This window comes from Berghia stephanieae, chromosome 3, assembly GCF_034508935.2.
Source record: "Berghia stephanieae isolate SIO BIC M18660-M18661 chromosome 3, UCSD_Bste_1.3, whole genome shotgun sequence".
Lineage (NCBI taxonomy): Eukaryota > Metazoa > Mollusca > Gastropoda > Nudibranchia > Aeolidiidae > Berghia > Berghia stephanieae.
In genome coordinates, this window is record NC_088362.1 from 94,775,900 (window position 1) to 94,790,899 (window position 15,000).

General features: G+C 34.2%; 1 protein-coding gene across 1 annotated transcript in view; it reads left to right on the top strand.

The window, feature by feature from the left end:
* LOC144968884 (uncharacterized) overlaps window positions 1-15,000 on the top strand; it is a 62,006-nt gene that overhangs the window by 20,344 nt on the left and 26,662 nt on the right. Inside the window, exons 5-8 of the mRNA XM_078907705.1 lie at window positions 3,451-3,765; window positions 6,752-6,848; window positions 8,856-9,031; window positions 12,683-12,859. Coding sequence (XP_078763831.1) covers window positions 3,451-3,765; window positions 6,752-6,848; window positions 8,856-9,031; window positions 12,683-12,859 — 765 coding nt within the window. The remainder of the gene's footprint in view (window positions 1-3,450; window positions 3,766-6,751; window positions 6,849-8,855; window positions 9,032-12,682; window positions 12,860-15,000) is intronic.

Sequence of the window (15,000 nt, forward strand, 5' to 3'; positions counted from 1 at the left end):
AAGTGGCGTGTGTTTTTCTCCTTTTTCAAAGCTATTACTCAACGCACATCTGTACAAGTTTTTATGAATCTCTGAATCAATTTGTATTAATTTTAAAAAATCATGAATTTCAAAAGAAAAGGAAAGAATTTCGTTTATTACAGCTATATTAAAATCGATAACAGGTAAGGATCGGAACTCATAGATGATTTACAATATCAAAATTATGAATTTTCCGCTTATCCATTTTGATTGCATTTGTTAAAATGGAATGTTTTTTAAAATTGAAACTTAAACAATATACATACAGTACCTAAATATGAAGGAACATGAAGGCAAATTTTAACAACCAGACATCTGTATTTTATGACCATCAATACACATTACTGATGAATAGAACTGACTGTGAACATTACGCGCTTCGACCATTATTTTGATTGCAAAACTTTGAGAGGATGGCATAAATTTAATGTAAACTGGTCAAAAGTAGAAATTCATCAATTTATGATACAGTGTTTCCACAAATATGTAAATGTGTTCAACATTAACATCTACAATAACACCACCATCAACAACAAAGACATACTGAACACATCAATCATCACATTCTGATGAGGAGGATGATGAAAAGGAAAAATGGAACGGCGACGGAAAGATTTTGTGGCATCCCTTTATCCAATGAAATGTATTATCCTCCAGTTTACAAAGGTTTGAGCATGCCCATTCCCAGTCTTCCCTTGTTATATCATTTATTGCCTCGTCGATAAGAGTAAACTTGGTGTTCTACCTCTCATATTTCCCTTTACTTGGGTTCAAATGAGCTCGATTAGATTGCGCTCACAGTACTATGGGGGAAGTCACGCAACCTATGGTCAAAGCTCCTTGATGAGAATGTCTGCTGTGAAAACTGTTTTTTGTTTGCTTCTTTTCACTAATGAGTATAGTTGGGCCTTTGATAAATAGTCAGAATATGTAGTATTTTGATTCGAGCCATAAAATCATATAAGCTTTTATAGTTGCCGAAGTTGGGGTCTTGAAGTGACCATGGGACACGAATGGTAGCGTTGTCCAATACAATAGAGCTGGGTGTTTCGAGGAAAGGCAATAAACGGTTCTTTAGCCAGTCTTCAACCACTTCTGCATTGATCCCAGAATAGTCTTCTTCTTCTTCTTCTTCTTCTTCTTCTTCTTCTTCTTCTTCTTCTTCTTCTTCTTCTTCTTCTTCTTCTTCTTCTTCTTCTTTTTATTCTTCTTCTTCTTCTTCATCTTCTTCTTCTTCCATTAAGGCCAAAGCGTCAGGCTGGAGATTGCATGGCCGTCTTTTCATTAACAGGGGTTTTTTGGGGGAAGCAGGGAGCAGTTTTTTTAAAAGTCATCAGTAGAAAGAGCTTGTTTACAAATGGTCGGTAGGAAGTTCCAAAGTCGGATGGTGGATTATTTTGATAATTTACAATTCTATTAATAAATAATAGTTCTAATAGTATAAAAATCTGAAAAAGATATCTTCATAATTTATTGTAAAATAATTAGATAAAGACACGTTTTTTTTTTGTATCACCTGATATATATTTGTCGAAAACTCGGATTTTTTGTGGGGAAATAAAGGTTATTACTATCAGGCACTCATCTATTCTAATTATAATACTATATATTCATTGTTGAAAATAACATAGATCAAGACCAATCTTTTCAGTCATCACCAATCAAAATCGATACTATGATAAATTCTGTGGGTGCGCGCAAATGAGTCTGACCTCTGGATAGCGGCCAGTTCATGGATCACACTATTGATTTGACATTACTTGAGAGTAGAAAATGTTGGGGAAAGTGAGCCTAAAACTGAAAATAACGTTTTGAAACTAAAATGAGCTGAACACCACGGGTTAAGGGAGTGACGGATAGATAGTTAATGGGCCGTCAGAACTCGAATGCAATCTTGTAATATATTAATGCAATATCGATCTATCAAATCTAAATACAAACGAAAAAAGCATTAATGAAGCTGCAATAAATTTACATAAAATTGTCGTATCGAATACAATGTCAAATTGTGTTTAGCAAATGACATGTATGGCAGTCTGTTGACAAACTGATTATTGCGATTGGACCGGTACAATAAAATGAGCGCAACCATGGCCGAATTCATGTTATTTTTTGTTAACAGATTATTCTAACGATGGTATAGATAGAATCAAATGAGTTCACCCATATCGATTCATCCCTAAATTGTTGAGATCCATGAGGAAATGTTTTATTAACCTGAAATTTTGCCGCTTGAATGAAACGAATGTATCATGCGTGTTATTTTTGCAGTGAAAAGCAAATTCTCCACTTCATTGGTAAAAGGCAATCTGGTTGGTCGTTGGTATACATGTTGAAAAGGATAGGTGCATGTACCGCTCATTGAAGGAGTTTGTTCTTTTGTGATCTCCATCTGCTTTGCTTCCCATCCATTTCCACAAAAACTCGCCAGTTTTGCATAAGAGATTTTATTATTGCAACTGCTTTTGTATTACGAGTTACCTTAGAATCTTTAGGAGCAGTTTCTTGTGATTTACTGCGTCATAGACAGCTGTCAGGTCCACGAACACAGCCCATGTAATTTGTTTGTTCTCGCAGCCATCTTTGATGTATTGTGTCAAGTTCAGGAGTTGGTCACAGCATGATTTTCCAGGACAGAAACCAGCTTGGTCAAGTGACAGATGTTCTTCTATTGTTAGGGAAATTCTGGCTAGTATCATGCGCTCATTTACTTTGTACAATATGCCAAGGAGGGATATTGGTCTGTAGCTCTTGCTGCTATTTGGGTCTTTTCCAGTTATCGCCAAAGCTTTGGTATTCAACACAGTTGTTGATAAGAGTTAATAACCACGTTTTAGTTGAGTGACCGAAATGCTTTATCATTTCTGCGGTGACGTCATCTAGACTTGTGTTTTTTTATCTTTACCACCATAGACTTTTCATTGACCAGATTCCAGGAGAGCAGATTAATGTCTGCTAAGTGAGGAAGTCGTACTATTTTCCATTCACACAAGAGGAGCTTACTGAAAAAAATAACGATTGGTGGAACGAAACTACATTGTAAGAAATATAGGAGGCGATCATTTCATGGAAACTAAGATGCTTAAAGGTGTATAGGCTGGATTGGTCCTCGACAGGTCGAAAATATTTACAACGAATGTATGACACAACTTCAGTGCTTAATGTTACCTTCTTTCTTTATAACATTAGGTATAGATTATAAAGTAAGTATTCATTCAGTTGTAACAGAAAGCCGTAGAGCTGGTGTGAATGAGCTATATATTTGATTATTTTTTATTAATCGTAATTATCCTCAAATCAAATTATGTCTACACTTAAACAAATGATTTGATTCCTTTAATGTTGGCTTATATTGCTTTTCTCTAACCACCAAATCTTCTCATCAGCTCCTACGATTGTTTAATCTCTTAATTTATCTTACTTTTTTAGGCTATGACTCTCGCCTACAAGACATCAGAATAATTCAACTTCAGAGCAGCAATTATATCAGGATCGCTGGATTAAGGCTTGACGGATGTATTCAAAATGTTAAAGCATCTGTGATTGATCCTATGAAAAATAATCAATCAATCCAAGAACGCAATATATTCAGAGTCGCCTCAAGCTGTCCCAAAAGCCCCCAAAAATTCCATGAAGACATAGAAGTAAAGGACATGACCCCAGGGAGTACCTATTTGATCAGAATCAACCAGAATTCGTATTGTGAATCGGATGGTTACGTATACAATGAAGAACTCCATACTTGTAAGTACTGAAGTTGTTTCGTTTGCTTGAGGTGAATGGGGAGATAGTTTTAATATTTTGTTTTCCCCGTATTTGTAGGATAAAAATCTTAAAAGATGTGAATTTTCATATCTTACACCAGTGCCTGTCCTGTAATTTGTTATCCCGTATTTGTTAATACACTTGACCTTCACACAATTCGTTTTTGTTTTCTCTCTCTTCAAATTGCATATTAAAAATAACTAAATAAGCTTAATCTTACATAATGAAATTGGTATAACAAACATGACTTACAAGCATGGATAATTAAAAGTAATAAAAATATTATTTTCATAAATTTATAAAGCAATATAGTGAATGAAATGAAAATAAAAATAATAGTATAAGTGCAACTATGAAATTGATATTAATTCATAAAAATTTATGATATATTTAGTACAATGCATAATATAGTAGAATATAATATGATATAATATTTTATGAAATATATATATGAAAAGCAGGACTACATAAAACTGAATTTTTAAATTTTAAATTTATCTTTTTTGTCGACACTGAAAGACGATACAATAATTTTTAAAGATAATAACAGGTGACATGTCTACAAATCTTATTCTATAAGTAATGTCTCAGGGATAGAAATTCTATCGCCATTTGTATATATTATAAATAGTACTGGAGAGAGTACACAACCCTGAGGAGGCCACCCACCACGTATTTGTGACAATGGAATTAGATGAGACTGAACCAGAATTTACATAATGTAATATCCCAGTTAGAAAATCCAGGACCCAAGCAATGATAAAGATATTTATGTTCAGCGCAAGCATTTTTCTTACTAGCCGATGCCGATGACATATCAGAAGAAAAGCAACCAGCAGAAAGATCTAAATGCTTATAAATATTGTTAGAGAATATGAGGATAGCATCCTCAATACTACGATTGAGTTGATGAGCAAATAGAAAACAATCCATGTTGGGCCGAAATTGATTACTGATATAGAACAAAATAAGTTTTTCGAAGTATTTCATTATAACAAAAGGTAAGAACAACCGGTCTGAAGTCATTCATTGATGGAACATTGATTTTGTGTGTGCTGTAATATCAGAAAGCGTCTTCCAAATATTTGGTAAATACCTTGAACATATTGTCAAAACAATAAAGATGGGTGAAGATATAAATGAAAGACAATTCTTCTTCACATATTTTAAATCAATTTCGGTTAAAGTCCACCAGGTCCCGCAGCTTATTTCATTTATTTTGTAAAAAGATAATTTTGACTCGTATTCTTAAAATTCAATGTTTAGTTTGTCATGCAGACAGATTTCTATTTCTAACTTTAAATTTACTAAAATGTCTGAATTATCTGTCCAGTCGGCAATATAATATATTCAGATTCGCTCTATACCTGTAAGGAGGAATGCCATACTTTTTATTAGGAAGTCCATTTGTTTTCTTTAGTCATGCCCGTGCAATTTTGAAACAGCTTTTTGAGATATCTAACATCGATTGGATTACTTGAGTCATACCAATCTGCTCACATGACATATTATTGCACGGAAACGGCATTGTTTATGATAATATGTTGGTTGAATCTGGTAAAAGAACAATTACAGCTCTCAATCTTCTAACTTAATTGGCTGCATTTGACGCCATTGACATAAAATTCTACTAAACCAAATGAGCGTAACTTTTGGAATCAGTGGGGTCGTTCTAAAATGGATGTCATGGTGTCTCTCAAACTTTTATGTACGCAAATGACTAAAATTTGTGACTACAGATCAACTATCTACAAATCTACGGTGTACAATATTACGTCACCAACACACAAATCCGGTTACTTTCTTGACTGGGTCAAAACGAAAGATAATTCTAACCCGTTTTTCCATGTTAAGCTGTGCACGAAATCATCTCTGACAACAAACTCATACTGTTAACTACCGACTTAAAGAAAGTTATTGCAACCATCATATAATAAAAGCAAGAAATTTGAATAAATATCGATATTGATTAATTCAAACATAACATCGTTTTCTCAATGAATCGCATCGAGCCCCTCAATATCGATCCTTTCAACGAAACACTTCGCCATTTAGTTGACCAATATGCTCCAATAACTCGAAAGCACATTTCCTTTAGGAAATACTCACCATGGTACAATTCCACAATAAAAAAAGCAAAATAAGAATTGAGGAGAGAAGAGTGCCAGTGTCCTAAAAACAGTGCAGACTATTTATTTCCAATGAAGAAAAATAGCAAATCTGGAAATGGGAAAAAAGGATATTCAGGAGAGAATATCATAAATCAAAATAATCAATCAAAAATCTTGCAAACGAATATTGTCTACATGTGATGATTTGGTGGGAATAACAAAAAAAAAAAAAAAAACGTCACTACCAACAAATACAAATAATATGGCAGATAAATTTGCTGTTTACTTTGAAGAAAAAGTCAAAACGATCAGAAATGAACTTTTGTGATGGCCATCTAGATTTTGAACAATTCAAAAGCATTCAATTCTCTCTGTTTGAATCAATAAATGAGCATGAATTGAAAGTAATCATTAAGAAAGCACCACCTAAATGTTGTGATCTGATCTGATATATATATATATATATATATATATATATATATATATATATATATATATATATATATATATATATCCATTCATTTACTCACCCTCAACTCCACAAATAAAAATTAAGTTCCAACACATACCACACCCCCATCCCTGACACAAAGACCGAATCCTCTTTGTTATTGTATTAAGACCGTGAGGTGGGCGATGCGTTCTCACTGACTGCTTTCAATCAGACTTTAAAAGTTAAAGGATATTTTTGTGTTTTGGTAAGATTCATCTGGCGGACAGAACTGGTGAACTCCAAAACCCAAATTACAGATTCCACACCAAGTGCCACCCTTATACCAATGTACTCAGAGACAATACAGTAACCCCATCATATATTTAATCAAAGCATACACATACATTTTATTCTGTTTTAGATCCAGAGAAACCTGACCTTCGTGTTGAGAGAGAGGGAACAACATATGTATTGCTTTCTTGGTTCAAGTCGTCAAAAGGGAGCATCGACAACTATATGTGAGTAAAACACCGGTAGTAACTAAGGTTTGGGTGACCCGCACTTCCGCCCATCTGTTAGTTTTTGTTGCTGAATGGCGTGACATTAAATGAGTGACTTCGTATTTTATTTTGGAAAACTTCTTGATTACACAATTTTACCTGGCAACAATGTTTCGGATTGTTGCGAGTAAATCGAAAGTTATAAATACCCAAAACTGTTTTTTTTTTTGTTTAGAAAAAATGTATTTATCTATTTTTACGAGATCCAGCATACTCAATTTAATTATTTTGAAGGGTCATTTCCGATTATTTGTGTAAAAGTAGTTTTTGAATACGTCTGGTGAAATGAATTATGCTAAGATCAGTCTCGACACACAGGCTTTAGGCAGAGTCTGTTTTGACAATTATAGAATCACTTTTGAGATTGCATGTCACATATTTGATTTAGAAAACTAAGGGCTCTTTTTGCTTTCTATGAGATGTCCGAATGAATATATTCTAAAAGATAATTAGATAAATAAATAAATAAATAAATAAATAAATGAATGAATGAATGAACGAATGAATAAATGAATAAATATATTGAATTCGACTCCATCAATGCATTTTGTCATAAAACTGGGTCTGACATTATCAGGTCAAGTAACCAGTTCACTGTCGTACTGTTGAAACAAAAAGCAAGCTCTCAGGTTTGATAGTTTTTGCCAAGATGAGGGTCATTAAAATCGATCGATATGTAAGGACGAGTTTTCTGGCCACATGTTTAAATACTAGAGTACTGCCAGTTAACTGGTTACATTTATTTCTTAAATGATATTCACGAAGAAGGTAAGTCGACTCCGAGGAGCAATAAGATTAATAGTTAGTTGTGAACTCAATGTGGTGAAGATTCGGTCTACAGTGTTATCATGATGCTGTCCTTTTAGATCTTTAGTCTGTCACTAAAGCAATGATTCTCGTCTATGAATAAATATATGACACATCGCCCCGAAACAGTATTTTGTCGGCTTGAACTAGAAGATGAAAATCGAATTTATAATTAAAATATGAGACTTGGGATAACTTTTATTCAATTGATATTGACGATATAGGAATGTAAATAGTTACTTAAATAGCACAAACTAAAACAGCATATAATAATAATTCTAGTAATTCTAATTCTGATCATTCTAAATTAAAACGTCCTATTTCTAATCATTCAATAAAATCATTCTGATATTCAATTAACTAATATATCATTCAAATTAAAACTCACTATTTCTGATCATTCCAATATTAAAACGATATATTCCTGATCATTCTAAATTAAAACCTCATATTTCTATCATTAAATTACTATGTATCAATTCTCAATTATACATCATTCTATTTGAGTGACTCATTCAAATTAAAACGTCATATTTCTATATCATAACTCCGACTGAGGCAGTGGTCTCGAAACATCGTCAATTCTATGACCAGTTGTCATGTGTTTTGTGAGAGGGATTATCATTGACCACAGTCATTAAATATCCAAAACGCTTTTGATTATAATTTCCCTGAAAGTGTCAGACGTTTTTGCATGATTCCATCCTTTATCGACTTATGTCGTTATCAGTTGGCGGAGACTAATTCAAATCTGTCTCCCCTAATTTGCATTGTTGTTGAGCTCTTTGATGAACAAGCCCATGAGGATTATCATGTGGTTGATAGGAGGAAATCCAATGGAACCAACATCGTCAATTTGGTATAACCTTGGAATGCTTTAGATAACTAAAAACGAATTTGAAGCCAAACGATTAGAATATAGAATTAGCATTTTGTCGAAGGTCAAGAAACAAAACTTAATTCTCTTTAATAAAATAATTTGATTTAACTCAAATTTCATAATTTTAGCTTAGACTTAAAGTGTGACCATCTTGTTCACTCAGATAATATATTTAATGTTTCGAGACGATTGTCACAAATCTCAATGAACTTCAGCTTCCTCGTTTAAAAATGGTTTGATAATGAATTGAATGAACTATCCATGGTTGCCATCATCAGAATTAAAACTGAGAGCCAATCACCAAATCCTAAGATGGAATACAACATCTCGTCAGGCATGTTACGATACAACCTGACAGGGCTGGAGAGCGGTCAAATGTACACTGTCTCTCTGATTGCTGTCTACCGCGGCAGTGAGAGCAAAAGCACAACTAAAGCCACTACCGTTAAAAATGGTGAGTATTTATGGAGGGTTGGATTGTGTTGAGATATAGCGTGTTGTTACTAAGAAAGTATTGATCAAGAAGAAATACATATTGATGCTATGCGTTTAGCCCAAATACTCAAAACATCCGCCAGTCGGACATAACTTACTTATACACAAAACTATTCGTAAATATTTTTAGTCTGATTATTCATGATTTAGTGAGTACTAATAATTAAAATGGCTGTCTTAAAACAACAACAAAGAGCTGAGTGACGTCAATTTCGTTACATCTATGGATGTTAAGACGAACAAAATACTTCAAACGGTACGTTTATGCTCAAAACTAAACTGGTAATATTCCACGAAAAATCCAGATGTCACCATCAGTTTACTTGTGATAAAAAATGTACAACTTGATGTTACTGCTGTTGTAATGTCTGATGCTTCGTGTATGCTGAGGGCTTCCAATTTAAAGACACCCTCTGAAACTGTGTCGGAGATAAAGCTTTTACTCAATAGAGTCTAGGTGTTTTTTTGTTAGTTTTGCTGACAAAGAAGCAGTGCCATTTGGCACTTTTATATTAATTTTACTAAGATTTTATCGTATTCTTGAAATATATTTATATAGAACATTTCTACGAATTCACTTTGCTCAATGCGCTTAACAATGCATCCTAAATTACCAAAGCGGGCCTTACAGAATCAAATTTACATTTCGTACGGTACAAATTGCCTTTAAGACGTCCTTATTGCATTAGAAATTCGTCTTGTGCGGTTTTGTATAATTGAGTGACAATCAGCTTTCTGACGGTAGCTCGTTGGCCCGAGTCTCGCCGTAGCGTGCAAAGTTGACTCCTGTGAAAACTCAATTTTTTGGTGTAAATTCAATACTTGATAGATACCTGTGTGGAAAAAATGTAACACAATCTTACAGGTTTTATATCTGGCACTTCAGGTAAAGTGTTTATTTTGACATCACTAGGACCACTTGTAAAGCGCATTGAGCACATGTCGTGGATATTGCGCTATATAAATCTCGCGAGTTTTCAGCACTCTAACAATATCAGTCTATCCCTAAAGCCGGGTACTTATCCAAACCTGAATTGAATGAGATAATACTCAAAGAATAATCTTCAGGCCAAGTGTTTGTCAGACAATGGTCACCACAGTCTGTGATGGTCACTGTCCATCCCCAACTCGATTGATTGTATTAAAAGACGAGGCACGATACGGCTAAGCCACCGACTACACGTGAACTAAATGGAATTGCAAACATTATTTTTAATTAAGTATCAATTTGATTTTTTTTTAACGCTGGACGCCCCTCCCAAAAGGTTTAAGTTATGTGTAGGGTTTACATTTATCCTTTGTCTGTGGAGGACAAATGTAGATAGTACAGTCTTTTGTTTCGTAACAAACATCATCTAGATCTAATATTTATCTGTTTATCTTATTTCTTAATTTCTATTACTCCTATGTCCTTTGAGTAATATGCAGAATATTTCCGGTAATTATCTTTATCGAGATAACAACCAATAACAACTGATAACACAAAAATACTTTGATTCTAGCCTCAAAAATCAATTTTCATTTAGTCAACTAGGCCCCAACTTTACGTACACAACTCCCGAGCCGGTATTTATCTTTGTTAAGATAACAACCAATAACAACTGATAACAACAAATAACAACTGATAAAAACATAATAATAATAATAATAATAATAATAATAATAATAATAATAATAATAATAATAATAATAATAATAATAATAATATAATAATAATAATAATAATAATAATAATAGATCTTTATTGTCCATAAATATGGCAATTTATCATTCAGTTACACTTGTTATAACGTTAAACGATAACTGTAACATTGAACAGATATTTCACTCCTACTTATTTTCTCTCTCTCTCTCTCTCTCTCTCTCTCTCTCTCTGCCTCTCTCTCTCTCTCTCTCTCTCTCTCTCTCTCTCTCTCTCTCTTCCTCTCTTTCTTCCACACGTGCGATATACACAACATAAACATATTCATTTCGTTTTCAATTTGTTACGATTGTGGCAATTCGACACCAAAAATTATCATCATTATCAATTGGTCAGTTAATCTTACATTAAATAAATTAATCAGTTAATCAGTCAACGAATCAATCCTTGGTTTTTCTGTACCATATGAAATATTCAAAATTTTTATTGCTGATGGAACGAACGTTGATTTATACTTGTTAGTTCTACATTTAATCTGACAAAACCTTCTCCCAGATGGTAAAAGACTTAATTCATGGTATAAAATATGTTTTTTATTGTTGGTAATTGAGAATTCTTTCCTTTCTATTGCTTTTCTATGAATTCTTTCTACTCCATCAAGAGGATGGTTTATTATTTTTGATGCCTCTTTGATAGATTTTGAAATTTTTGATTTATCTTTAAGTCGGCATCCTCCAAACCATATGGTGCAGCCAAACGCAATTACACTTTTAATCAAAGTGTCATAAACTCTTAACATTGTTTTCTTCCTTACTTGAAATGTTCTCAATTTCCTTAGGATGTATAATCTTTGGGCAACTTTCTTAGATATTATATTAATATGTTGAGAGAAATTGAGGGAACTATCAATGGTTATTCCTAAATATTTAAAATAGTCAACTATCTCAACATCATCTTTACCGATCGCCACACACTTTAAGTCGTTTTTATTTTTTACACCAAACACCTGTTCTTTCGTTTTTTCAACATTCAATTCAAGCTGATTTTGTTTACACCAAACAAATAACACAAAGCTAATTACCCGAATATTACTGTCAATAACGAATATTTTAAGGAAAAAAAAGTTACCTAGTTTGACTCCTTTCTGCGCGGTGTGGCCTTGAGCAAGTCGCTTCGCCCTCGCCCACTGAGCTGACGACTGGGTTATTTCATTCTTATAGACATTAAAAAATGAATCTCCAGGGGAGATGAAAAAAGGTATTCTATTTATTTATTCGTTTTTTTTTTCATCACAGAAGTCGTCAGTAATCATTTAATCGTCAGTTTCATAAATGGAATATCTCACATAAGTGTATACATACCTGGAGGAAAACATACAGAAAAAACGTGACAACATTTCCTTAAAACCTTTGAACAAAGAATACGATGAACAATTGAGTACAACATTGCAATGTCATCAAGAACTTTGGGTTCCACCTCCGCTGCTCTTGGCCATGTGGTATAGTGGTATGACACTTGCTTTGGACTGGAAATGCCAGGGTTCGAGTCCCGCTCTGAGCGCACATAGCTGAGTCCGTGGAAAAGGATCTTTACTCCTATGCTCTCACCGAATGAGTATCTGGCCACTTACAACGTGGTCTCTGTTGGAAAAAAGTAGAATATCGCCTAACAGACATGTCTCGTCCTACATGCTAAGTGTTGCTGTTGGCTAGTTACCCTTTGTAAACCACTTTGACCATGTTAAGTATATATTGCGCCATAGAGATGCTCAAGTATTAAGGCTCAGGAACCTCCTTTTTTAATTTACAAAAGATAAATTTAAACACATTTCTGATTAATTTACGGTTATTTTATGATTGTTTTGTTGTAAACACATGCGGTCTGTTTTGGATTTTATCTGAAAATGAGCTCTCAATAATGAGATTTTATTTGTTGATCAATGATTCCAAATAAACTACTTTTTCACAGTTCCTAGGAAACCTCGTAATTTGAAATGGAACAGACAATTGCCTGGTCCTGAGTGGTCACGAAATGATATTCGTTTCGGCAAGACAGAATATTGGACAATTCAGTACGACTGCAGTAAAACGGGAACCGGGAAAAGAACGACTTCTGAATCTCAATTACAGCTCAAAAATCTTGAAGGTCGGTAATAAAAGCCTTTAGCAAGTGGAGTTTAACTTCTTTTTTTTTAACGTTATATTACTAAAAGGGCGCAACAGCGATGCGTCCCTGGTTTCATACAATGCCAAGTCGCATTGTTTGTTCTTGTTCAGAAAAGTGAGTGGAGCAGGCACTTATGTTGGTAACAACAAGAGATGAAGTGAGTAGAAATTTGCCAGAAGACAATAGAGAATAAACATTTTTCGTGGCGGTGATGGTGTTTGAACCAGCGACCTTATTGGTACGACAACTCCGCCTGGCCGGTGAGAGCGTGACTCTACCGTATGAGCTATCCACGAACCCAAAAACATTCGTATCAAACTCAGGTCATTCATTACTAGAGCCCTCACTCACCGACTACTGTAGACCGCGGGTCCAACACACAACCATCGCGAAGTTAGCTGGCCAGCAATTAAGCTTAATAGCCAATATTCTCAACACAAACATATAACATAGAAACAATTGAGACATTGAGTATGCTCCGGTATTTGGGGTGAGTTTTTAGTTCAGATAAGTGAGTGGAGCAGGCACTTGTTTTGGTAACAACAAGAGATGAAGTGAGTAGAAAAGTGCCAGAAGACCATAGAGAAAAAAAAATTTCCTCTAATGTCTTTTGGCACTTTTCTACTCACTTCATCCCTTATTGTTTTTTTCTAGTCTTTGTTCGCTAGTATGAAAAGTTGTAATCTTTTGGGGCTCAATTCCAGATAACTAGGAATTCATTCCTGTTTTGTGGCATCAAACGGACATCAATAATTGTTGACTAGTCTTTGGACAGGATGCCAATCTATCATAAAGTACTTTCTGTAAAATCTAACGGGCCAAACTGCCCCGTTGTGCTAGTGGACGGGGTATGAGACAATTTTCTACGACACGAGAGACAGATAATGTCTCTATTGTGAGACAAGTGCTCTATCGCTGATTCGATGTAAAAATCAGATAAATCTTTTCTTTTCGAGGGAGGAGGGAACGGGAAGGGTGATATATAATAATAAGTTCTCTTTAAAGGAATGTCTATTTAATATCATTTATAGAACAGTAAAGTTTGCTGCCCCAAACGTAAACAAAGGTCTAGAAGCACATGGCAAACCACATGTTCCTGTCTTGACAGCTCACGTTCCAATGTAAATAATAGACAGAAAATAACCTTTAAAATTTGGCTGTTAGGTGGCAAAAGAAACACATATTCATAAATACTCGATCATGCATCAAATAATGTCTAGATATGGATATTTTATGGAACAAAAGGTAAAATTTTCTAAAATTTATCAAAAGTTACAGTCTATCTATTTTTAGACCAGAGCAAATTATTGCGCTGGTGTGAACAAAACGAGAATTATTCGGAGCCTGATTTTCAGAATAATTTAGCCTTATATTATTATTTCTGCAACTGTTAGATTTTATGTAAACATATTTTCAATACTGAAAGTGTATTGCCTACAACTCAAACTACAAAATTGGGAGACCTATATTGTGCGTAAATTATTCCGGTCCCTAACGGAAATCACTAGCAACTTGTTATTGTTTACGTTTGGGGCACCTAACTTTACTGCTCTATATGTTATAGTGAATGGTCTTTTTCCATTCACTATGTGTTTGAGTTTGCCTGTGTGGTTGTGAGTGTGTGTATCTGTGTGTTTGTGAGTGTATATGTGTGGTTTGGTTTGTGGGTGTGTTTTAAAGGAATAGCACAATAATATTTATATCCATCGCCTCAAATCCGTGTTTAGTCGGGATTGTACGGATACTAAATAGGGGGTTAACAATTAAAATCCCCCAAAATATGAGATTTTAGTTTTTGTCATTTTTTAAATTCTACACATTCTCACAAAATAAAGCATAAACATTTAACGTATAAATCTCACTTATTTTTTTATACTTAGAACTTAATTATTAGCATCCGATGTATACTACTTTGCAGGTCTGATAACCCAAATTGTTATGGTAACTTTGTTGTAGACAAAAATTGCCCTTTACAACAACTTTAAATTAGGCCCATAATTATGTTCGGTTATCCGACCTGCAAATATGTGCAGTTAGTTGTCATCCAAACCCTGACATTATACCTCTTTGGGGCGGTAAATCACGAATATCTGTGTTTGGCCAATCGTCCAGAAACGATA